Here is a 24665-nt window from a genome sequence, read left to right on the forward strand (position 1 = left end):
TAAGCGGCGCACAGAATTCTGTCTGGCTCGGACTCGAATTCTTCGGCGTAGTGTCGTAGGTACGCTTTCATCTGGGTTAGGAATCCGTGGACGGTTCCTTCCTTCCCGTCGTAGGTCTGGGGAGGTGCCAGCCTATGCCCAGGGCGTCGAACGCTGCGAGGGGGCATAGCCGTGACCTGGTCCGTAAGTTGTTCATTGTCGGCGGCGAGTTCGTTGATCCGTTCCTGAAGTTGTCGGATCATGGCGAGGACGTCGGGTCCTCCCGTAGGGTTGCTCGGGTTGCCCTGTCGAGGGGTTCCGCCGTTGGTTGGGACCTGGGATGCCATGATGTTCCTGTGGGATATTGCTCAGGGGTCCAGGTAGTGACTCGCAAGAACAAGAGTGATCAAAATGTAACGAACGGCTATCGGGTGTCCAAAGAAACCTAGTAGGCGTACTGGGGTTTATGTTGGCTTAGACGAGAGAGTACTTGAACGTGCAGAAGACTCCGTCTTCTGATACAATGGGCAATATCCCTTAACTGATCGTAGAACTTTGACTGAGGGTGCAATAGGTCGTTAAGGCAATGTGCCTCACCAATGGGTAAGATTGATGCTTAGATTGATCACTGAAGTAGAGAGTGTCTATATGAAATACATAGGAAACGTTCGTGGTTATATATCCAATCTCTCCTTCACTGATTCTCCTTGGATCACGCTGTCGGTTGGTGATCCTGTCCGCTGGCTCACTTGGATCACCGTGATCCCGTCGCTCCAGACTCGCTGGGAGCGTCGTGATCCGGTCGCTCCTCATCACGTGACTTGGGTGCACTGTCCATTGCGTGCTAGCCTTCCGGTGCTGTCTCCGTTCGTACTACCCCCTGGGTACTGTCTAGCCGTGCCGTCGCTTCGGGCATTGGTCGTCGTGCTGGTGGTTGTTTCGGGACGATGGCTTCTCGGCGGGTCTTGTCATTGTAAGCGCTGTCCCGTGGGGTACGTACCCGGGTTATCGTAGTTCCGTGCCGGATGACGGGTACTGGCCGCAGGGTTGGGTCGGGTCGTAACAATTAGCTATTTTATTTATTAAAATAAATAAGAAAGGAATATATTTTATTTAATTTTATATCTATTATATTAAAGGTATTAAATAACTATTTTTACTTTTCCTCTTTTATAAAGGTATTTATTCTTTAATATAATATAATAAATATTTAAAAAATAAATAACTTCTTTTATATATTAAATTTAAAAGGAAAAGAAAACATTTAACTTAATATTATATATAATAAATTAAAGGTATTATATAATTATTTTAACTTTTCCTCCTATATATAAGTATTTATTCTTTAATATAATATCTTTTAATAATTAAAAAGTAAATTAACTATTTTATTTATACTATTTAAAATAAAAGAAATATATTTTATTTACTCCTATATTTAATATATTAAAGGAATTTAATAGCTATTTCTACTTTCCCTTTTATATTTAAGTATTTATTCCTTAATATAATACCTTTAAATATTAAAATTATAAATTAGCTATTCTATTCTTTAAGCTTTAAATAAAAGATATATATTTAAATTAATTCTTTATATAAAAGTTTAAAGATAATATATAACTATTTTTACTTTACCTCCTATATATAAGTATTTATTCCGTAATATAATACCTTTAAATATTAAAATTATAAATTAACTATTTTATTCTTTAGACTTTAAATAAAAGATATATATTTAAATTAAACTTTTATATATAAATTTAAAGATAATAAGTAACTATTTCTACTGTTCCTCCTATATATAGGTATTTATTCTTTAAACTTATATTATAAATATTAGAAAAGTAATTTAATTATTATATTTATTAAATTAAAAGGGAACGAAATATATTTATTATAATTTTATATTTATTAAATTAAAGGTATTAAATAACTATCTTTACTTTTCCTCTTTTATATAAGTATTTATTCTTAAAAATAGAAATATAAATATTAAAAAAGTAAATTAACTATTCTATTTATTAAAATAGAAAGGAAAAGAAAATATTTATTTTAACTTTTTATTTAAAGATTTAAAGATAATAAATAACTATTTTTACTTTTCCTCTTATATATAAGTATTTATTCCTTAATATAATACCTTTAAATATTAAAATTATAAATTAGCTATTTTATTCTTTAAACCTTAAATAAAAGATATATATTTAAATTAAACTTTTATATATAGATTTAAAGATAATAAATAACTATTTTTACTTTTCCTCCTATTTATAGGTATTTATTCTTTAATATAATATTATAAATATAAGAAAAGTGAATTAGCTATTTTATTTATTAAAATAAAAAGGAAAAGAATACATTTACTTTAATTTTTTATCTATTATATTATTGATATTATATAATTATCTTTACTTTTCCTCTTTTATATAACTATTTATTCTTTAATATAATAGCTTTTAATAATTAAAAAGTAAATTAGCTATTTTATCTATTTTATTTAAAATAAAGGAAATATATTTTATTTAATTTTATATTTATTAAATTAATAATATTAAAGATCTATTTCTACTTTTCTTAATATATTAAAGTATTTATTTTTTAATATAATATTATAAATAATAGAAAAATAAATAAACTATTTTATTTATTAAACGAAAAGAGAAAGGAATATAGTCATCTTTATTTAATATTTATTAAATTAAAAGTATAAAATAACTATTTTCACTTTTCCTCCTTTATATAGGTATTTATTCTTTATTATAATATTTTAAATATTAATAAAGTGAATTAGCTATTGTATTTATTAAAGTAAATAAGAAAGGAATATATTTATTTTATTTTTATATTAATTAAATTAATTATATTAGATAACTATTTTTACTTTTCCTATTATATTAAAGTATTTATTTTTTAATATAATACCTTTAAATATTTAAAATATAAATTAGCTATTTTATTTATTTATTTTAAAGTAAAGAGATTATAATTTCCTTTATTTTATATTTAATAAATTAAAAGTATTATATAACTATTTCTATTTTCTCTTATATAATAAAGTATTTATCTTTTAATATAATACTTATAAATATTTAAAAAATAAATAAGCTATTTTATATATTAAAGGAAAATAAAAAGAATAATATTTTCCTTTATTTTAATATTAAAGATTTAAAGATATTAAATAACTATTTTCACTTTCCCTCTTTTATAAAGGTATTTATTATTTTATATAATATAATAAATATAAAAAAGTAAACTAGCTATTTTATATATTAAAATAATAGGGAAAGTAATATATTTATTTTAATTTTATATTTATTATATTAAAGGTATAAAATAACTATTTTTACTTTTCCTCCTATTTATAAGTATTTATTTTTAAATAAATATTTAACTTTCTCTTTAATTATTTATATTAATAAGAACATAAATAAGCTATTTTATAGCGAATTAGAATATATATATAAATAAATATTTATTATTTTATATATAAAAGTATAAAAGCTTTAAATTAACTATTTCCTCTTTCTCTATTATATATAAATATTTACTTTATTATTTTAATTTCTAATTTTATTAAAGTAAATAAGTTATACTTTATATATTTTAGATTATAATATTCTTTTTTATTATATTTATATATAAAGTAATTATTCTTACCTTTCTTATAATTTATAAGTATTTATTTTCTTATAAATATTAATATATTTCCTTTATTATTAATATTATTAAAAATATAAATAAGCTATTTTATAACTTTTTAAAAGATATATAGAAATATATCTTTATTAATTAAAATATAAAGAATTAATGCTTTAAATTAACTATTTCTCCTTTCCCTCTTATATATAGGTATTTATTTTCACGTTTCGTACTATTATTATTTATTTAATTATCTCCTTAATTATTAATATTATTAATAATATAAATAAGTCATTTTATACCCTATTAAGAAATAGAAATAGAAATATATTTATTAATTTAATAAAAGAAGAATAGAAACTATAAATTAACTATTTTCACTTCTCTTCTTATATTTAATTATTTACTTTCTAATATTATATTATCTTTATTACTTTAAATTTAACTTTCTTTATTTAAGTAAATAAGTTTAATATAAATATCTCTATTTTAATTATTTCTTTATTTATAATTATATATAAAAGTATTTATTTTCATTACTCCTATTATTTATAAGTATTTATTTTCGAATAAATATTAACTTATCTTCTTTATTTTCAATATTATTAATAATATAAATAAACTATTTTATACTTTATTAAAAAACATAAATAAAAATATATTTATAAATTTAATAAAAGATAAATAAAAGTTATAAATTAACTATTTTTACTTCTCCTCTTATTTATAATTATTTACTTTCTAATATTATATTTATTGTCTTCTTTAATTAATAATAAAGTAAAGATATTATATCTTCCTCTTTAAATAAAGTTAATATTTATATTTAAATAATAAAAATAAAAGTTTTAAATTTAATATTTCCTTTCTTTATTATATTAATATATTAACATTATATTAAGAGTAACAGGGGTAAGCCCTTATTATTAGTATAGAGTATAATATAATAACCTAATCTATATATTATACCTCCTTTAATATATATATATAACGTAGCTTACTCTCTTTCTTTTATTACTTAGCTAGGTTAACGCCTTATATTACTTCATTTATTAACCTCCTTCTGCTACTACGCTGTACTGCTATAATTAATTTAATAATAAGTCTTTTATATACTTTTCTTTAACTGTTGAAACGCATCTCGTTAGCAGGGATTCAAGGTGGCCGTCAGCCGACAGCAACAAGTCTCAAAGATGGAGAGCTGCCTCAACTGAATGTGGCAGAGGCTGCGAGCCAGAATGAGGGACATCCTCAAGAAGATGGCCGATCTGTTCGCCTACGACAGGAGATTGGAAAGTGAAAACAAACACGACGGAAGGTGAAGACGATGCATCAGGACATAAGAGATGACGAAGAAGCAGATATCATGACCGAGCAGCTGATTATCTACGAGCTCTGGACTTCAGTTGTCTCAACGCATCTCGACGTCGGAAGCAAGGGGTTGATGAGTCTTCATAGGCCTAGAATATGTGAGGATCAGGAAACCGACCCTTCGTGACACGAGCTCCCGAGCCTTGCAGAGGGAACGGAGATTGTGTTCAGCCAGCCTTCCCCCAGCTTCTCCGACATCTCGCCCCGGCCGTCCCAGCCCAGCTACCACGAGGGCAACAATTGCAAAGCAGAAAAAAGTCGCCAGCGTTTCTTGAATGCGCCGGGCTGTACATGATGGCGTAGATGACATGGGCTGCAGCGCGAGCCTTTATATCAATCAGTCTACACTTTTGGGTGGGCTCGGAGGTTGTGCACTACATGCAACGGTTGAAGGGTGCGAATGTGCTTTCGGTGGTGCAATGGGTGTGCACCACTTCGCAATTGGCAATTGGTGGTAAAACGTTTTGTACCAGGTTTTAGTGGTGCAAATGCTTGTTTTGCACCACCAAAATACTGGCAATTGGTGGTGCAAAACGTTTTGCGCTGCTGAAGAATAGAGGGCAGCTCTGCACTATTGGTTTGCACCAGGTTTTGGTGGTGCAAATGGTTGTTTTGCACCACCCAAATACTAGCTTTTGGTGGTGCAAACCATTTGGGTGGCGGGAGCTCTGCTTTGCACCACCAAAAATACAGAGGGGTGGCTCCCATAGCTAGGTGCTCGAGACTGGCTTCAGGGCGTCTTCCGTGTCATTCGCCTTTGCGTTCGGCTGCAGCGCCGAGTTCATGTCCTTGCACGAAAAGAAGTCTTGAAGAGAGGCGGCAATATGATCCAGTCGCTTGCACCGTCTTCAGTTCGTCAATTGTGTCTCCGATCATCTAGTCCTTAGACGGGTCTTCTACAGTTATCGTGCTCTTAGACGGGCCTCCTGCTGCTGGCTGTGTAGCTGTGGGCTCTTTGCACTACCAAAGCTGGAGGGGGGAACTTTGTGTAGTGCAAAACGTTTCTGCACCACCAAGATTTTGCGGGTGCAATTGAATTTGGTGGTGCAAACCAATTCCTTGGAGAGGGGGAGCTCCTGTAGCGGTGCAAAGCTGTTTTGCACCACCAAAATGTTCTGCGCCACCAAAATTTGGGTGGTGCAAACCGTTTTTGCACCACCTAAATTTTGCGGGGGAACCTGGATTTGGTGGTGCAAAAGAATTTCGCCTACCAACAACGCCTGGGCCCAGCGTCAATTGAGCTGCAGCATTTTCCACCACCAAAACGTTTTGCACCACCAAACTGGTTTGCACCACCAAAACTGCAGTGGTGCAAAGTTTTGTTGCACCACCCAAATTTTGCGGGTGAATTCCAATTTGGTGGTGCAAAACGTTTTGCACCTGATTTGGGTGGTGCAGGCCAGTCTTTTGCACCACCTATTTTCTGGGCGCCATCAGCAGCTGTGCACCCAATTGATTCTTTGCACCACCTGAATTGAAATGTGCACCATCACCACTGAGCTGCATCTTCTTCCGCCGAGCCTGGCCAGGATGTAGCAAGTATTTGGCAAAGAAGAAGCGCAGGAAATACACATCTCTGCACTCTCCGGCTTGCATGCTAGTTGGGTGCATCGTGCTCTGGAGTTTTACTTACACCAAGTGGCTGCCGGCTTACAACGTCGCGGAGTCTCCAGGAGAGGGCGGCCACAGCGAGGTCCAGCTTGGTCTACAGGATCTGCGACGACACACTCAAGATGGCAGGAGGATAGCCGGTAGCACTGGACTAGATCTGGAAGCTGTTACGCTCATTGCCCAAGAGCCAGATCCTCCTGCATGACGGATATGCACGCCTGTGTTGTCGCGATGATCCATCTCCTTCATGCTCCCCGCCACAGGTATCCAGAGGAGCAATGAGCTTGGCGCGGATCACGTTTTCTATATCGCGAAAGTAAAGCTGCGGCCGCCTTAGGTTCTCCTGCTACGGATGTCAACGGTGGTGGTGATTTCAATATGTCCATTGGTTAGAGACCAGAATTTCCCACTCGGCCAAGACTGTCACGCCAACGATGTGGACAATATTCAACGTCTACCTCCCCTGCTGCTGCCCATGTTGCTATATATATACAGGCCGTTGGTCGTTCATGATTCCGGCTTATACTGACGTATTCAATATCAAACTCCATCGGGCAGGATGCGACAATGCTTTCTTCCCACCCCGATCGCCCTTGATGAGACGGAGCTCCGGGTGGACGCCAATCAGAAAAAGGACGTTCTGCTCCGCACCGACCTCGACCGCCTCCTACCATTCCCAGGAGAACAACAATAGCAAAGGTCGGCTATACATTACGTGCTCGGCGCAGCTAGCAAGAGTTGGATAGCTTTAGGGACCACGTGATGAAATATTTGCCCGAGGGCTTTCGTTGTTCGCCTCGTCCGAGGATGCAATTGGTCCTGTTGTGCGGACCACCCGCCCGCCACGAATCAGAAAGCCGTGTCGTCCGTTTAAGCTTATATTATAAGTAGTAGAGGCTGTCAGGTAATTACGGTCGTATATCGGTACGCGGACATCACGTCATTTCCCCCAAGCCTTCTGACGTGAAACTGAGAGCGATGCCCCCTGATTCAGTTGTAGGGTGCTTCTCTATAGCATAAATCATCCCACGATAATCCTAGCATCATCTCCAGCACGCTGCTGTGAAAGCATATGACATCAGGGTAAAGAAGCTGTCGGTTATGTGATATACACACAGGCCTTGGAAATACCACGTCATGTGTCTGCCAGTTCAAGACCTGCTTGTGCCGCATAATTGTTGAATACCGCAAAGAGACAAGCAGCTCGGTCATCGTGAAGGAAAAAGAAGCCGTACAGAGCGCGCCTCGGCGTGTCAGAATTCGTGAACCCATTTCCACTTCACATGGGCCAACTTCACCTGCACGCAGTCCACGAGAGGCATAGCCATCCTGTTGAGGGAGGCCTACTCCACGGACTTCAGGCGATTAACGTTTTCGTCTTCGTTCTGAATCTGAGAATCCTTCTGTTCTGTTGCTCGACGACCCTCGAGCGTTTTGTCATGCATCCATCCACATTTCTCGTTCGCTCGCCAATCCCTGTTATTCGGCTCCTCCCTGCTCTCTATGGTCGTGTGCATCGTCTGTATCCAAGGGTTGGCCAACTCCACACCGGATATTGGCTCGGGGTTGCTTTTCGGATACTGTTCTGGATGTATGCAGTCACTAGCTTGATCCTTGGACTGGCCCTGCTGGTATGGCGAATAACGAACTCGTCAGTGCAGCCATTGCAAATCAGCCCGACAGTCTTTTTGACGCTATTCTACATTATACTCATAGAAACCGTTGCCTCATCTGTCGCCCAGTCCCAACCTCTGGCGCAGAGACTTCCGATCATTGTGGCCGCATTGCCTATCAATGCCTCGGCTGGACTGTAACTCTCGTATATATGCTACTTTCCATCGGCTCCTTATTCTCTGACGGGCTTCCACCCAGAACACAACGTCCAGTTCTCCCTGCCTGTGAGCTCAGCCGGCTTTACCATGGTGTCACTTGTTGGCTGTGCCCGGTATGCCCCGGCCAAATACGGTTATTTCGCACGACATCCAAGTGCCCGAGAAGTGGTACAGGTATTGGCAACTTGGGTGTCCATCGCCTTGTGGCTCTTTGGCATATGGCTCTTCCTGGTAGGCCTATTAGCCAATTCCTACTGTTGGTGCCCTACGACAGTGGAAATTTGAAGCTTGGAGCGAGACTTTTGTTGACGTGGTAGAGCATTGTCTTCCCTAACGTGCTATTCACCATTCGAACAGCATACATTGGAGATGAATTGCAGTCGAGTGCTTTCCTATGGGTTGCCACAACGATGACAACAGTTTTGGTTGCTTTCTGGCTGACCACTCTGATTCTGCATATCAAGGCTATACCGACGCGACAAATCATGTGGCCAAGGAAAGATGAAGACGAAGAAACTGGCCTGCTACTGGTAATTGCGAATATAATACAACCTCCCATCGCGTCAAACTTTGGCAACCCAATGGAACTCATCTTTAGCAATGCCTCTGGATAGGTAAAGGCGCCAGGGATCCCTGTGGCTAATACCTGGTATTTGCTGAGGGTGGCATCGGAAAGGGGCGCCTTTGCTGGTGAAGCAACGATACTGCTACCAGTTTCGCTGGCGTTAGTGACGACAGGCCGATGGAAGGAATATATCGCCAAAGACGAAATGGCCGCCAATATTTCAGTTCCGGATTGCGAACTAGCACAAAAGACTTATTTTGTATTGGGCAGATTGTAACGTACACTCCTCGTGATCTTCAACGAGAGATGACAGGAAATAGCAAGATCTATCTGCTTCTCACTTAAACCGCCATGGCCGAAGCCGCCTTGGCTGGGGGCGCAAACGTCTCCTTCTTGTAAACGCCCGCCCGCGCGTAGACATCCTTGTACTTCTGCACCACGTAGTCCTCCACGCTGACGGGTGCGTACTTCTCCTCGTCGGCGCGCTGGCGGCAGCTCTCGATGCAGCGAACCACAAAGTCCGGGTTGCCGTTGTAGTTGAAGGGGATGCTGAAGCGCTCCTGGCCGGACCGGTTGATGACGCGGTGCACGTTGGACACGTACTTGTCGTTGGTCCACTGCTCGAACAGGTTGCCCATGTTGACCACGTAGGCGCCCTTGACGGGCGGCGCCGGGTACCAGTCCTTGGCTTGGTCGTCCCAGACCTCGAGGCCCGGCACGTCGCCTTGCAGGAGCAGGGTGATGACGCCGAAGTCGCGGTGGGCGCCAATGCCTGTGGGGGGTGCGTTAGCTTGCGAGCGCAGAAGCGACAGCAAAGCGGTGATGATGCTGTGGAAGAGAAAGAAACGTACCTCGCTGGAGAGCATGGGCATCCGGGGGTTGGGGCGGGTAGTGCAGCAGCTTGTAGAAGCACATGGGGTCGGTGCAGAACTCGTCGAAGTAGTTCTTGTCGTAGCCGAGGCTCATGGCCATGGCGCCCATGACCTCCTCGGTGAGCTTTACGATGCGGTTCAGGTAGTCCATACAGGTCTCCCTGAACGGCTCGCCGAGAGACTCGGGCCACACGTTGGGCCCGTGGGCGAACTTCTCCGCCTTGACCTGGGGATGGTCCATCGGCAGATCCCGCGACACGTAGTACCCCTCCTTGAGGTCGGGACGAGTGTTGGCCTCGATCATTTGGCCGTGCATGACTTCGTAGCCGCGGTTGTAGGTGTTCTGTGTTTTGTCAGGGCCATTGCCACGGCGTTTCAGGGGCCTATTTACCAGTGACTTGTCCAACTTCATCTTCTCTTCCATTGGGAGGTCGAAGAACTGCTTGGACTTTTTGAACATCTCCTCCTGCAGGCTGAGGGGGATGTCGTGGTTCACAATCTGGAAGAAGCCCTGGGTTAGACACGCCTCTCTGATCTGGGCTGCGCAGTGCTCCATCTTCTTCTGGTCCCCGGACAGGTAGTCGGAGAAGTCAATGACGGGAGGGACCTTGTTAGAAGGCATTTTGTCGTGAACTTGTGTATGGAGAAAAAGGTACTGGGGTGGTTGTCGTGAACTTGGTAGATGGATGTTTGATTTTGTGCTGAGAAAGAATACAGCCTGGTTGGTTTCCCTTATATTTATAAACCCCACGGGCTCGTGTCTCGTAGCGACCGCCTCGTACGTCACGGTGTATACTGTCGCATCAATCTTGAGAAAGGACTGATCACCGTCCTCCGTCTCATGATGACGACGATGGCAACGACGATGGCGTGAGCAGGATGTCGAGACGCGTATCACATCAAGACCCTTATGCAATGATATCATCAGATGGCTTGAAGGGCCATGATGGTGGGGAGGATGAATGATATCAGTTTGCATTAGTCTCGGCGCTCCTTCAATGGTATATCCTTTGAAGCATGGTGGCCTCTTGACTATAAGTGATATATTATATTCGCGTTGCCACAGTCCAGTTACAATACGACCCCTAAATGGGGGCGGTGAGGCCTTGTTAATGTACCTTTCCTAATTAGAACCTCTAGCTACCCATCCTGCAGCAAGCTGTATACCCTTGGTCCTGCAAGTAAGCAAATATGCAGTGTATAGTGCCTATTTTGTCGCGAGATGTCGTCAGTGGTAAAAGCGGGTGCTTAGTATGCATCAAAAGCTTGTATCATGCATGTCGAGCCAATAGTTGTCCCGAAGGATTTGTATGCTCCTTCTCAGGTTACGCGAGGGCGCAAGCCTGATTTGAGGAACAACTCTTCAGGAGGCCGCAAAGGTCTAGATTCAATTTTCTTCTCTCTTTTGACCAGTGTGCATGCACGTATCAAGCCACCTGCAGCGCGCGTATATTCCATCGTCCCATTTTTCCATCCGCTGCCGATGACCTCAGATGCAGCTGTCTCAGCGCTCCACGCTAAAATCGCCCGTCGTCTCAACCCAATCATGGAAAGCCTGGCAAAAACGTGGTGGAGAGCGTAGGGGGACGGGCGGATGGAAGAGTCGGTGCTGCTTTACGGGACGTTGCATAGTAAGGTTCTATGAAGATGGTGGCTATTTGGGCAACCTAGGCAACCTCGGAGGATCCACCTAATACCGGTCTGAGATCGTCATTATGAAGCCATGGTTATCTACTCTCGCTTCAGAAGGTACTGGGTACTAAGGAACATGCCAGGGATGAGCAAGATGATGTTAATGAGTTAGAGATATCGAAACGTACCAAGAGTGAAGCAGGATGCTCACTATACCCGTTGTTAGTGCGTACAAGTATATCAAGCCTTAAAGCCTCAGCATTTCAGGATTGCCGTAGATCAGCTGGAGCAGGATTTCCGAAAACATCAATTCACACGACTCTTTAACGCCCCTTCACTATGCACGTTGGTATTATCGGAGCAGGCATATCCGGCCTGTATACCGGGCTATTATTACGCCGCGAAGGCCATACGGTAACCATATTCGAGGCGGCGGACCGCGTCGGGGGACGTATCTACACCCATCGCTTCACGCCGCAAGCCAGGTCGGAAGACATCTACTTCGAGGCCGGGGCGATGAGAATCCCTCGCTCGTCACTGCATTCCAAAGTGTTTGACTTGATCCGTTATCTCAACACCCATGGATCTGCCGAGAACAGGATCGAGTTGATCCCGTATGTGCTCGACCACGACAACAACCGGTCGTTCTTTCAGGGCCAAAAGGGAATGCTGCAAGACCCGCGTTGGGCGGCCAAGGCTAGTCTTCCCGCTGCCTACAGGAACAAGACCCCACAGCAACTGCTTGGCGGGGTGGTCATCCCCTGGCTGACGCTGCTCCGCCAGAACTTCGACGACGGGTTTGAGAAGCTGCTGCAGTTCGATGAGTACTCCTTCCGCAACTATTTGCGATCCGTGGTCGGATGGCCTCACGAAGTCATTGAGTTTGTCGAGCTGTTCTGTTCCCAGACGAACCAATACGATCTCAGCTTTACGGAAATCATCATGCAAAATCTGGATTTTGACACGAAGGATGTGAGTCCACTTTTGGCACCTCATGCAACAGAACTGACGCCTCTTTCGTGTCCGAGCTATAGTGGACGACAGTCCGAGACGGCATGTCGCGCATGACGCAGTGTGCAGCTTCGCTTGTAGGCTTCGAGAGCATCCGTCTCAACTCGCGGGTGGACCGCATCGCCTACATGGAGGATGGGCGCGTCGAGCTATCTGCGCAAGGACTGCACCAGACGCACACGGACGTTTTCGATGCCGTGGTGGTTGCTACGCCCCCCGCTGCCATCCACAGCATAGTGGACAGGCCCAGATGGTCGTTCATGAAGGAGCAGGCCATCAGGGGGGCGCACTACGAGCCGCTGTACAAGATTGGGCTGCACTTCCGCACTCGTTTCTGGGAGCGCACAGACAAGAGCCCCCTGCTTCGGTGGGCAGAGCACGACCGACCTCCGCTTCCGCTGGATTGTGTTTCCGTCGAATGATATGGGAGGCAGTGGGTCTGGCGTCCTGCTGCTGTACAGTTGGATGTCGGATGCAGCGAAATGGAGTGGGCTGCCGCAGGCGGAGCGCATCAAGATCTGCCTTCATGACCTGAGCAAATACTACGCTGACGACCCCGAGATTGACGTATACGAGCTGTACATTGAGGCCTTCGACATAATGTGGACTGCGGAATCGTGCGGAGGGGACGCCATGTTTCTCCCCGGACAGTTCTCCCGCTTTTTCGAGGTGGCGAGGAAGCGCGAGGGGCAGATCTTCTTCGCCGGGGAGCATTTGTCGAAACACCACACCTGGGTAAGCAAGCTTTTGTTCTCCTTGGCCCTGCAGGCCGACCCCGCAAATTAAGCCTGGCACGGTTGCTGATGGCGGGCAGATTGCTGGCGCTATTGATTCGGCCTGTAGAACGACGGCGGAGTTGCTGGGGCGGCCGGTGCACGAAGGATCGAGCACGGAAACGGGCCAACTGGGAGCAGTTCCGGTCCCCGCACTGGGGCGCGAGTACCTGACTGCAGACGAGAGGCGACGCGGAGGCAAGACAGATATCAGCTCTCGCCGGTTCAAGGCTTGCGTCATCCCAAAGCACCTGAATGTGCAGTATGTCGAGGTGTTCTGAGTGGCGGGACAATCCAATCTGGTTGTGATAGGCAATTGGGGACGGAATTGTACGCGCTAATAGGCGAGCAGTGAATAAGCTGAAGGATTCAAACCCTGCGAACTGTGTCAGCTCTCGAGTGCTTTGCAGATCATCGTGCCATACCGGGGTTGGGTTGCGTCACATGCCCCCTGCCCTCTGGTTGTAAGTGTGTTGATGCAAGAGGTTAAACGAGTGCACTACGTGCCGCCTGGCCAGCTGGACCGAGACCTGACGTGTTGCGTGCATCTGACGACATGTGAATTGTGCTGAGATTTACTTCCAACCAAATGCAGCTTGTCTCGGCTGCGAAAACCCCCTAGAGCAGCGGGAGCGGGTCGTGCCTTGATTTATCATCGATATTACGCCTTGACATTGAACCGAAGAGAAAAAAAGAAGAATGAAGTTGACATAAGCTCAACGCCAATCCATTTCTCCATCTTTGCGCCTAGTCTCCTCCCACTTGTTTTTCATTTTCGGTACTACGTATCCAACATGTCGGCCCCACCGATTCCGGCGTCCTACGACACGCTCACTCTAGACCATGACGAGAATCCTCTGAACTTCTCGCCCGCCCGAAGATGGACATGCACCATCATTGGTCAGTCTCCATCGCTTCATTCAGACGTGCCGCTGACGTGTCGCATTAGTCATCTTCATGACTGCCACCATTGCGTTCTGCTCCTCCATACACACAGCCGCCATTTCAAGCATCTCGGAGGATTTGGATTGCTCCAGGACTGTCGCAACCTTGGGCGTCAGCACATTCCTACTTGGGTTCGCTTCCGGGCCCCTCATCTTTGCGCCCTTGTCTGAAGTCTACGGCCGCAATCCGGTCTACCGCACCACTCTTTTTCTCTTCGTCGTCTTCAACCTTGGGTGCGCCCTCTCGCCCAACATCGCTGCTCTGTTGGTGTTTCGCTTTCTGTGTGGCTTCTTCGGTTCTCCTACCGGTAAGCACCCGCTGCGGCTTGGCGTGCATCGCTAAAGGGCCGGCGCTGATGGATCGACGTGCGTGCTAGTGACCAACTCGGGGGGCTCGTTGACCGACTTGTGGCCACCCAGCCATCGCACTGTCCCTCTTGCACTGTTCACTGCTGCGAGTTTCTTAGGCCCGGTGATTGCGCCCATTACTGGTGGGTTTCTTACTGAGTATGCATCGGTATGTGGCCGACCAAGTCCCTGCTGATCTAAGATTGCTGAGAAAGGGTCGTCTCTAACATGCCATGGTGATAGTGGCGATGGTTAGCTCCTACAGGCCTAATGAACTGGAGTGCATATATGCTAAAGTGTTTTTCAGGGACTTTTGGCTGGTGGCCATTATCAGCGGTAGTGTATATGCTGTCATGGTTCTATTTCTACCCGAAACCTACGCCCCGAGGCTGCTGCACATGAAAGCGCGAAAGCATGGCCTCCAGCAGCCGCACCAGGAGCTTAGGGTGATGCTCGGCACCAACATCACCCGACCGACTGTCATGTTCTTCACCGAGCCCATCCTCTTTCTCCTGTCGCTATACATGGCTTTCGTGTACGGCATCTTGTATCTTGACTTCACCGCCTACCCGTATGTCTTCCAGCAGACGAGGCACTGGGATGCCGGCGTCTCTGGCCTGACCTTCTTGGGTACGTTTCCCATACTCTCCATCTCAACCGCTGCAACACCGTGGCTAAAATGGAAACTCCAGGAATTGGAATTGGTATGACTATTGCCACGGCTTCGTCGCCTTTTATCAATCGTATATATGGTCGTCATGTCAAGAAGCTGGGTGGGCCGAAACCTGAAGCTCGACTGCCGCATCTGATTTTCCTATCATGGTTGATTCCCGTAGGATTGTTCTGGTTCGCGTGGACATCTGATCCTTCCATCCACTGGGCAACCTGCATTGTCGCGGGTATCCCATTTGGGATCGGCTTCGTCACTCTATTTTTGGGTATAACGTCCTACCTGATTGACTGCTACGGAAAGTATGCTGCCAGCGCACTCGCCGCGAATGCCATACTTAGGTCCTTGTTTGGTGCGGGGTTCCCTCTTTTCTCCCGCGAGATGTATGACAGGTTGGGTGCAGCCTGGGCAACCTCTGTCTTGGGGTTCGTCGCTGTGGCAATGGCGCCTTTACCCTATATCTTTTACCGCTTTGGCCCGCGCATTCGCGCAAGGTCTACTTTCCACCAAAGAACTATAGAGGAGGAAAAAGGGGCAACTAATACAAGTTGATCGACTGCGGAAACCAAGTCTTGATGGCTAACGCATAGCCGACCCTTGCTGTTTTCCTGGAGGTGGTTTGGAGGGGTGGTTGACTTAACTTCGATTCTGAACGATGTGCTCACGCCATGTCTCTCCTCGTGATATCAGACATTTAGCAATTCAGATGGAGCAACTTCGGAGTTAGAGGTATAGTCACACAATAACATAGAATTTCAATAAAGATCTAGGAAGACCGTATTCAAGCTCGTGCCCGGCAAAGATGTCATCGGTCAACATGTTGCCACACGCCTATTCAAGACGAAACCCCTGGTTCCAACGTGATCCGAAGCCCCTTGGAGTCGCGACTGGCCAGGGCATTGAATCCATCTTCGACCACCATCACGTCCCTCTCAAAGTCCACGTCCGCCAGGCGCAATCGGGGACCAAGTCTTCGGACGACAACCGCTATGGTGAGATACAGCTCGGCCCACGCCATATTGATGCCCACGCACATCCGACTGCCCCCACCAAAGATGAGGAGGTTGTCGCGGCACTTACGGGCTGCCGGGCCGTCAAAGGGGATCCATCGCTCCGGATCGAAGGACTGGGGATCGGGATAGACGTCGGGATCCTCGACAAAGTCCATCAGCGTCATGCCGACTGGCACGCCTCGGGGGATGATCACGTGGCCGTAGTGGTACGATGCGTCCGGCGAGATGCGCATGAAGCGGTGAGGCACGCCTTTGCTGAGACGGAGTCCTTCGTGCACGACCGCCGTCAAGTACGGAAGCTTCTCGAGCACCGCCGACGAAGGGATGACGGCATCGTCGGGTATGGCGGCCGTCAGCTCTTCAAAAAGCCGATGCATGCAATCCGGCTGGCGGAGTAGATAGTAGATGGTCTGCTCCATGGCTTTGGCGGTCGTCATGGCGCCGGCGCCCGTCAGGGAATGGGCCTCGTTGACGAGTCGGGGTTCGGAATTTTCTTCGGCTGGCACGTTGGCGTCCAAGATGGCATCGAATATGGTGCGAGAAGCCGGTTTGGCCGCCTCTTTGGTCTCCTTGCTGTTGTGTCTTCCAATCACGTCGCGGACTGTCGACTCTAGCTCCTTCTGACGCCCTGTGGACGCCTGCATCCCGGCCGAGGTCGAGGCGGTGGCCAATCTCGGGAGGAAACGGAGCGAAGTGTAGATCCATGGCAGGTGGCGCACGAGATTGCCGCCCCGGCTGGCCACGACCATGCCCTCGTACCAGTCCTTGCAGAGGTCATCGTCCTCCAGTGTGTTGTAGGAGACCCCGAAGCAAACATGCGACACGATATCGAGGGTGAGGGCGGCAAAGGCGTGGGTCAACGACACGACTTGGCCGTGAGAGGCAAGATGCTGCAGGCGCTGACATACGCGGTCGACCTTGCTGGCCATGAGAGGCTCCAGTGAACGGATGGAGGCCTTGGAGAAGAAAGGGTTGAGCTGGGCCCTGCGTTGCTTGTGTAGGTCGTGCTCGATGGTCTTGAAGGTGGAATCTCTCGTCCATCTTTCGCAATGCATGGGTCAGCAAATGGGAATGGACTTCGCTGGGAACACGTACGACTGTCTTATGAGCCACTTGGACTTGTCCGACTTCCTTTTCGACGAGTTTGTGTACAGGATCGGAAAGAAGTCGGGGTCGTTGCAGTGAACTTCGTGTGGATTGATCCGGACGAACGGGCCTGCATTTCATTGTCAAGACGCGACACCAAACAACACGGTTGTGCAACTCACCGTAAACATCGTGTAGCTCGCGGATCTTCCATGTATAACGGCCTCCTTTCCAGACGTCGTAGTAAAACTCATACCAATACGACACGATCGCCAGCTTCGGCCCTGGGAAGCCGGATGCCGGGCTAAAATACAACCGGTATAGTGAAATACCGGCAATGTAAAGTGTGAAGAGCAGAGGAAGGAGTGCGTATGTGCTCACTCCTTGTCTCAGCTCTGTGTAGGCTTGGAGTAATTGCTCCATGTTGGTTGTCTGGCCGGGCACGGTTCTCTCGGCAGTGTTCGGTTCTTTCCTCGGGTCTTTAGCAGTTTTCGAAATCGATCTGTTGCCATGCAGTCAAGTCAAACTTCAGCGTTGCATGAGCCCCTTTTCTAAAGTTCGCCGTCGCAAAAGCGGGGTATGGTGATGATAGCAACTGTGGGTGTTACTCAGCCCGCGTCGCCTGACGTAGAGGGAGGGTGTGAGGGTGCAACGTGAGATGTAGCTATTATAAGGTGCATGAACATTGAAGATAATATCGACCAATTACACTCGTTGCTCTCCAGAGCCCTCACTCCCGGAAATATGCCGGGCGCAATATTCATCCGGGGTTATCATTCTGTGACAGCTCGACATCGAGCCGAAATGGAAAGAACAAGAAGAGTCATCTTTCTGCATCTTCTTAAGTTCAGTATATAAAGCTTCCTCTTCATCCATCTACTACAACACTTTAAAATCAACGACTAGCTCATTCCACATTTGTTGAGACCATTGAGACTAGACTGGCTGGTTGCGCAAAACATCAACATGACGATTGACAAACCCACAAAGAAAGGAGACAAGGTCAAGACAGGTGAGTCCGCTGTTGAAGTGGTCCGGTATGACCAGGTAAGTCCGATCCAATCAAAAGCGGCTAAGCTGCAGCTAACCAAGTGAAAGGGCGTCGACGAAGCGGTAGACATCGTAGCTGGCCATGACGACACCGAACAGCTTGATCCAAAAGAGACCAGGAGACTGCGCAAGAAGATTGACCGAGTTATACTGCCGCTTCTTTTCGCGGTATATTTACGTGAGAAATCCATCCAGCCTCGATACTTCTACGTCTATCTAAACTCCACCCACAACAGTGCAGTTCATGGACAAGTATGCATTCCAACGAACAACGAATGCCCCAGACTGACATCCCGCTCAGAAACACCATCGGGGCTTCGGCCGTCTTGGGCATCATCGAAGACAACCACCTTTCGGCTGATGAATTCAACACGCTGAGCTCGGCCTTCTACATTGGTAGTTGCACCACACTCCTTCGCTCTGCCGTAAACTGACACTCGTCACAGGCTACTTGGTGTTTGCCTACCCGCACTCGTGGGCGCTCCAAAGATTTCCGGTCGCAAAGTACTTGGCTGCGAACATCTTCCTCTGGTCTGTTTTACTGGGCCTCCAGTGTGTTTGCACCAGTTTTGGTGGTCTTTGTGGGTATCTACCGCACTCCGTCCTCGTTTCAACGGCTGACCAGCCCTAGTCGTGCTTCGCTTCCTCCTCGGTGGCTCCGAGGGTTGTTCGACCAACGCCTTGATGCTGGTCATGTCCATGTTCTACGACCGAACCGAGGCCGGCCAGCGCATCGGCTGGACGCTCCAAGGGAACGGAGTCTCGCAGATTATCGCGGGATTCTTGGCCTTTGGCGTTGCGCACTCCAGCAGCACAAAGAAACCCGCTCCCTGGCAACTCCTCCTCATCATCTACGTAGGCCTGACCTTGTGCACAGCAGTGTGCCTTTTGTCTTCTTTCCGGACAGCCCTGTCAAGGCCAGGTTCCTGTCGCCAGAAGAAAAGTTCACGGCAGTCAAGAGAGTCGAGTCCAACCAGAGCGGGACGGAGACCAAGGTCTGGAAACCCGAGCAGGCAAAAGAAGCCGTCAAGGATGTCAAGACCTGGCTATTCTTCCTCTTTGCGCTCATCTCGTAGGTCTCTCTCTCTTCTACCCCGTCTGCACCCCGCCGGTCCAGCTCACCAGATGCCAGAAATCTCCAAAACGGCATCTTCACTCAATACGCCCTGATCATCCAGTCCTTTGGGTTCAATGACGTCGAAACCATGGCTCTCAACATCCCCACAGGGGTTGCCCAGATACTTTCCATCGGCCTGTCAACAATGATGCTTCGAAGGTTCCCCGTGAGTGCCCAGCACGTGCTTTTTTTGCATTTATGATTCTGACAGGCGCGTGGTCAGAACTCGCGTTGCTACCTTGCTGCCCTCTTCTTCGGGCCCTCGGTCCTTGGTGTCATACTTCTGATGGCTCTGCCTTGGGGGAACCGCGTAGGACTTCTTTGCTCTTACTATGTACTCAACGTTGGCGGAGCTCCGTCGTGGGTTATGGTGGTGTCTTGGGTGGCCGTGACGACCTCGGGCCATACTAAAGTAAGAATCCCTCTTTGCGATGAGGAAGCAACGCCTAACGGGGAGAACACAGAAATTAGCCGTCAATGCCATCTTCCTAGTAGGATATGCTCTGGGGCAGACCCTTTGCACTCAGTTCTGGAGGGCACAATACAAGCCCAGGAATTACGTCCCGTATTCCATCATGCTGGTGCGTCCCGCTCGATAATGGGCAACTGAGGAGACATCTCTTTAGACTATGACATCTGACCTCCGTCACAGGCCTCGTACGCAGGGGACTACGTACTGCTGTTTCTTCTTCGATACATACTCAGCAAGGAAAATAAGAGACGGGATGCATTGCCGGAAAGCATCGCACACGATGACTATGGCTACGTCGAGAAAGTCGACTCGTCTGGACAGGTCACCCGTCAAAAGGTCCCCAAAGCGATGCTCGACTTGACTGATGGGCAGAATCTGGCTTTCCGGTATGCGTTGTAGCGGTGAGGGGGCATGAAGCCCAACTTTGTTTGGGCGTTTTCAATATCGGATCTCCTCCTTGCGGAGATATAAAGAACTCGTCCATTTGCTATTCCATATCTGGGCACGGCGTATCAAAAATGCCACCCAGGACCCGCGTACACCCCACCCCGTATGACTGCGCCTCAACTGTCGGGCTGAGGCATCGTGCCATCTGCCTTCTCGACCCTGTCCAGCTGAACCCGCCCCCACAACATCTTATCCACCTTCTTATACCAGAATGCCAAGCTGAGCTTAGCTCGGGCTTACTGTTGCGATGAGGCATAGCTTCAACGGTCAAGATCCCATTCAGTGGGCAAGATGGTGTACAAAACCCAAATCGATGCCGCATCAGCAAAGTACAGCTTCATGCCATCAAACCCGCCTCACCCGGTAAACTTGTTCTACCCCGTACTCTCTCATCATGGCCACCGCAACAGGATCCCCGGCATGTGTGCAGCCCACCCCGGTCTGCGTGCCTAATTACACGCCAGCTTGCACTTCGATCGGCAGCCAAATCACCTCGTCTGCAAACGGCGTGACAGGCCTGCCAACGTATACTTTGTGCTGTCCCGAGACTCGGGCCTACCCGTGGAACAACGAAAAACCTACCTCTGTGTAAGTTGGCCCATCTCACAGTGTAATGCATACAGGCTAATTCTTGAACAAAGTCACTTCACCTGCGCCATTCCACGCGAGGCCGACAGCCCCGTGGTGCGCTGTCATTCCTTGTACGATCGCACTGTGGTGGCGACCCTGGCGGACTCGACGCCCTCGATGGTAACATTTGTGCCGGGCAACGACGAGTACGCTCCCGCCCCGACTGCCTTTATGCAGCAAGGTGCCACTACATGCAAGCCCAACGCGTATACCGTGACCACGTCTATGTCCAAGGCTCCTCCCTTGCAGGATGCGCCCACGAATGCTTCTTCCGGTGCACAAGGTTCAGGCTCTGGGGTCAGTACTGCCTCGGTATCGCAGTCACCTTCTTCAGTAGGACGGAGAAGCGAGACTCCAACACGCTGGCTGGTAGTCTCGGTGGCTGGGACGATGATATGGGGCCTTCTATTCTGCAGCCTTGTGTAGAAATACCTCGGTGTTTGCGATCCATTTCTGATGATATATACTGAAAGTCGAAACCAGGCACTCTCCTGCTTCATACTATATTTTTCTCTTGCACCAATGTATCCCGCCCAAATTAGACCCATCGCTGGCTCTCGGGCCTTGGCCCATACAGATCAGTACGCCACCTCCTGATCTTTGCAGAGTACACCACCTTGTTGTCGTCTTCCCAAGCCCAACTGCTGATGCCGCAGTAGTCATTCTCTTCGAGATTTCTACAGCAGACATCCTGCTCGCCATTACACCAACGCTCACCGAGTATGTAACCGCAGGTTTGATCCTTAGTCCACGTTGTATCGCGGAAGCTGGGCCGTCCACAGATACTCATTCCGCCCTTGTAACAAATCTCCGGGTGGCAGTCCACTCTGTAGAGAATAGCGTAGGTCAACAATCAAACCACGAAAGTCCAGTTAGCTCACAGTAAATGAGACAAAGGTGGCCTCACATGGATTGGCCGCATTGCCAAGTTCTTTTGTTGCAACATTGGCCCATGGCCATTCCCGAGCAGGTCGCATTGCGGAACTTCGGACCACATCGCCCGTCGTAAGCCCGTACAGGCTCTATAACTAGTTTAGACAGTGTTTGTAAGCTGTGCTGTTCTCTTATGAGGTTCTTCCAATATCAGACTTGGACTTACAGCCGCGAACACAATACTCAGAGTTTGGCTGGATGTTACTGCAGTCCCGCGCCACGGTGGGATTCAACATGAGGAACTTGTCAATGGTGATCTCGTTTTTGTCGCAAAGTCTCTCGCACGTCTTCTGGTCGACGACATAATTTGTTCTGGCTGAATAGCGGCAGTTGACATCGCCAGGTTGTAGTGGTGGCTGGTACACCACGTTAGGCTCAGGCCACTCGGCCTCAGAGTCAAAGCAGGTCCCGACTGCCCACAAGCATGCCATGACGAAAGGCACATACATGGAGGAAATTCGGATTACTCCTACCATCTTGAGATGAATTGGCGTAAAAGCTGTTATTGGAAGACAAGTCCGTAGCGTGCAATGGAGCTATTCCGACTCTTCCTCATACACGCGTGGGGGAATTGCTGAGCCGCTCCCAATTTTCTGCCCCCTTGGACCGCTTTTGTCACGGCTTACACGATGATTGTTGTAGCCTAAATGCTGAAACCATGCCTCGGCTTGATGCTGTCAGGGGCTGGGGTTTGCAACTTTTCCCCTCCACTAGTAAACAAGATCCAGACACAAAGGCCGACCTGGCGCTTTTCCAGTGCTTTGGAAGCAGACAGGGCAAGATATATTCAAGGCGACATATAATATGTAATTTCTGCAAAAGCACGAGTAAACAGACCAAAGTGAACCAAGATATGGGTAGGACAATTAATAAAAACGAAAGTGCAAGATCAGGGCGTCTTGTAAACCCTCACAGCTTTGCCTGGTCCTCGATGGCAAGTCCATCCAGCAGCTTTTGCACGACTAGCCCGTGGAATTGCTCAAGTTCGGCTTGCTTATAGTAAGCAGGATTATAGCATGAGTTCAGCGTCATGCGGCCCTGCCACGACCACATGAAACACTCCAACCATGGCCCCGTCACGGTATTCCCGAACCACACATCTTCCAGCTCCCAAGCGCCGCCCTCCATCTCCTTTGTGTCGGTGTACCTGGAGCCGATGAATTGGTCCACGACGCCTAGACTGGAAAGAGCCGGTGTCGTCTCCTCGAGCGGCTTGTCAGGATCCGTTCGCACGAAGTCTGGCGCCAGCTGGCGGATCATGGGGCCTAGTGCGCTCCATACCTCGGGATCGGCCTTGGGCAAGTCTTGGGCGTAATAGGCGGTGGTCTCACGCGCCAGCTCGAGGAACGTCTTGCTCTCTGGGGCGGCCACGACGAAAGGTACCACGCAATGGTGGTTGCCCAAGACGCTGCTGTTGGATCGATTGAAAGCCATGGCTGAATGTGCTGTCGAGACCTCATCGGGATTTGGGAAATACCGACGAAGGTCAAAGTTTCCAAAGCAGGCAAACTGTGTGCCGGCCTTCGGTTCTGCCAGAACTTTGCCCGATTGGCGATGCTGTTGCAGTCTATCCGCCTGGGTAGACTGGATGGCGCGCACCATGGCGGCGTGCCAGGCTCCCGTGACACTTAATTTCTGGACACGACAAGCAGCGGCGATGGCCGATGTGTGTTGGTGACTAATGCGCAGAGTGTGGTACTTGTTATGCGGTGAAGTAGGGGGGAAGGGGCGCGGGAAAGGAAAGGTAATGGGCGCGTCCATTCCGACTACTGGAGCCAGCATCTCCAGCGCCCGCGCCTCGCCACGGCCGGGCTGCTTCTCCGTCATGTCCAGGATGTCTTCGGAACGAGGCGAAAGGAGCGCCAAGTCAGATCCATCCACCCAGCTCTCCAGCGCGATCTGGAGAGTCCCCGGTGACTGCGAGGCGAGAGCGCGGAAGAACTGGTCCCAGAAGTTCATGATGCCCCGGCCGTCGAAGATGATGTGCTCGCCCTGCAAGAACAGCTGAGACTTCTCTGGAAAGAAGTACAGGGTCATTTGGCGGGTTTTCACGAGCCTCTCCCAACAGCCTGAGAATGTCTCGCCTGAGGCCACAATGAACGTATCTTGGAGCCAAGTCTGGAGGTCGGCCGGGGAAGAGGGGGACGTGTACGTCTTGCCCTCGGGTAGGTTCTCCGCCGCCAGCTCTGGGTATTGCAGACGCACTTGCAGCCAGGCGTAGCGGAAGCGAGAGACCAAGTCGCCGGCTGGTGAATTTTCTTTGACGCCCGCAGATGCGGCATGAGGAATGTATTTGAAGGTGACGTTTGAGCCTATGAGGAAGAGGCCAGGAGCTCCGGGAGGTACGCAAATGGCGTTATACAACACTTCTTGGAACCCATACTTTTGCACATAAGTGTTTGAATTGGTCTGAGTCCATGAAGGGTGATGACGAGTCTCTTCTGTTCGTGCCATTATGGTGCTGGTGCAATTCTATGTAGCCGGTTTATCATGACAGTTCACAGGCACAGCTAGTCTGTGTTATAACGTCACAATACCGAGGATAGATATTCTTGTAACGAGGTAATTCATTGGCATATGCATACAATATGTTAGACGGAATTATTGCATTTATTGGCCAAGACTATTAGGATTGGCCAAGCCTAACAAGGGAGACGCCCCAAGCGA

General features: G+C 47.4%; 9 protein-coding genes across 9 annotated transcripts; 4 read left to right on the forward strand and 5 right to left on the reverse strand.

Moving 5' to 3' along the window:
* Positions 1 to 14: 14 nt before the first annotated feature.
* PG998_015187 (uncharacterized protein) lies at positions 15 to 326 on the reverse strand (the record flags this gene model as incomplete). Its single annotated transcript, XM_066882003.1, has 1 exon — positions 15 to 326. A coding segment is annotated over one exon (312 nt), but the record flags the coding sequence as incomplete, so codon positions are not given.
* Positions 327 to 9341: 9015 nt separating this feature from the next.
* PG998_015188 (uncharacterized protein) lies at positions 9342 to 10494 on the reverse strand (the record flags this gene model as incomplete). Its single annotated transcript, XM_066882004.1, has 2 exons — positions 9342 to 9772; positions 9852 to 10494. The coding sequence occupies 2 exons, from the start codon at positions 10492 to 10494 to the stop codon at positions 9342 to 9344; spliced, it is 1074 nt and encodes a 357-aa protein (XP_066722919.1).
* A 1349-nt stretch (positions 10495 to 11843) lies between these two features.
* Positions 11844 to 13569, forward strand: PG998_015189 (FAD/NAD(P)-binding domain-containing protein; the record flags this gene model as incomplete). Its single annotated transcript, XM_066882005.1, has 4 exons — positions 11844 to 12476; positions 12539 to 12882; positions 12977 to 13250; positions 13330 to 13569. 4 exons carry the CDS (start codon positions 11844 to 11846, stop codon positions 13567 to 13569), a joined length of 1491 nt encoding a protein of 496 aa, XP_066722920.1.
* A 513-nt stretch (positions 13570 to 14082) lies between these two features.
* PG998_015190 (uncharacterized protein) lies at positions 14083 to 15802 on the forward strand (the record flags this gene model as incomplete). Its single annotated transcript, XM_066882006.1, has 5 exons — positions 14083 to 14188; positions 14238 to 14540; positions 14610 to 14749; positions 14862 to 15210; positions 15273 to 15802. 5 exons carry the CDS (start codon positions 14083 to 14085, stop codon positions 15800 to 15802), a joined length of 1428 nt encoding a protein of 475 aa, XP_066722921.1.
* A 283-nt stretch (positions 15803 to 16085) lies between these two features.
* On the reverse strand, positions 16086 to 17772 carry PG998_015191 (uncharacterized protein; the record flags this gene model as incomplete). The annotated part of the gene is made up of 3 exons (XM_066882007.1): positions 16086 to 17304; positions 17359 to 17479; positions 17532 to 17772. The coding sequence occupies 3 exons, from the start codon at positions 17770 to 17772 to the stop codon at positions 16086 to 16088; spliced, it is 1581 nt and encodes a 526-aa protein (XP_066722922.1).
* A 543-nt stretch (positions 17773 to 18315) lies between these two features.
* On the forward strand, positions 18316 to 20387 carry PG998_015192 (MFS general substrate transporter; the record flags this gene model as incomplete). Its single annotated transcript, XM_066882008.1, has 11 exons — positions 18316 to 18396; positions 18448 to 18577; positions 18636 to 18651; positions 18701 to 18795; positions 18846 to 18980; positions 19031 to 19254; positions 19317 to 19471; positions 19532 to 19682; positions 19728 to 19928; positions 19981 to 20097; positions 20169 to 20387. The coding sequence occupies 11 exons, from the start codon at positions 18316 to 18318 to the stop codon at positions 20385 to 20387; spliced, it is 1524 nt and encodes a 507-aa protein (XP_066722923.1).
* Positions 20388 to 20829: 442 nt separating this feature from the next.
* On the forward strand, positions 20830 to 21491 carry PG998_015193 (uncharacterized protein; the record flags this gene model as incomplete). Its single annotated transcript, XM_066882009.1, has 2 exons — positions 20830 to 21023; positions 21077 to 21491. The coding sequence occupies 2 exons, from the start codon at positions 20830 to 20832 to the stop codon at positions 21489 to 21491; spliced, it is 609 nt and encodes a 202-aa protein (XP_066722924.1).
* Positions 21492 to 21603: 112 nt separating this feature from the next.
* Positions 21604 to 22474, reverse strand: PG998_015194 (uncharacterized protein; the record flags this gene model as incomplete). The annotated part of the gene is made up of 3 exons (XM_066882010.1): positions 21604 to 21892; positions 21973 to 22093; positions 22165 to 22474. The coding sequence occupies 3 exons, from the start codon at positions 22472 to 22474 to the stop codon at positions 21604 to 21606; spliced, it is 720 nt and encodes a 239-aa protein (XP_066722925.1).
* Positions 22475 to 22907: 433 nt separating this feature from the next.
* On the reverse strand, positions 22908 to 24452 carry PG998_015195 (uncharacterized protein; the record flags this gene model as incomplete). Its single annotated transcript, XM_066882011.1, has 1 exon — positions 22908 to 24452. The coding sequence occupies one exon, from the start codon at positions 24450 to 24452 to the stop codon at positions 22908 to 22910; it is 1545 nt and encodes a 514-aa protein (XP_066722926.1).
* Positions 24453 to 24665: the final 213 nt, after the last annotated feature.

Source organism: Apiospora kogelbergensis, assembly GCF_038363985.1.
Source record: "Apiospora kogelbergensis strain CBS 113332 chromosome Unknown utg000021l_segment0_segment0, whole genome shotgun sequence".
NCBI classification, from domain to species: Eukaryota; Fungi; Ascomycota; class Sordariomycetes; order Amphisphaeriales; family Apiosporaceae; genus Apiospora; species Apiospora kogelbergensis.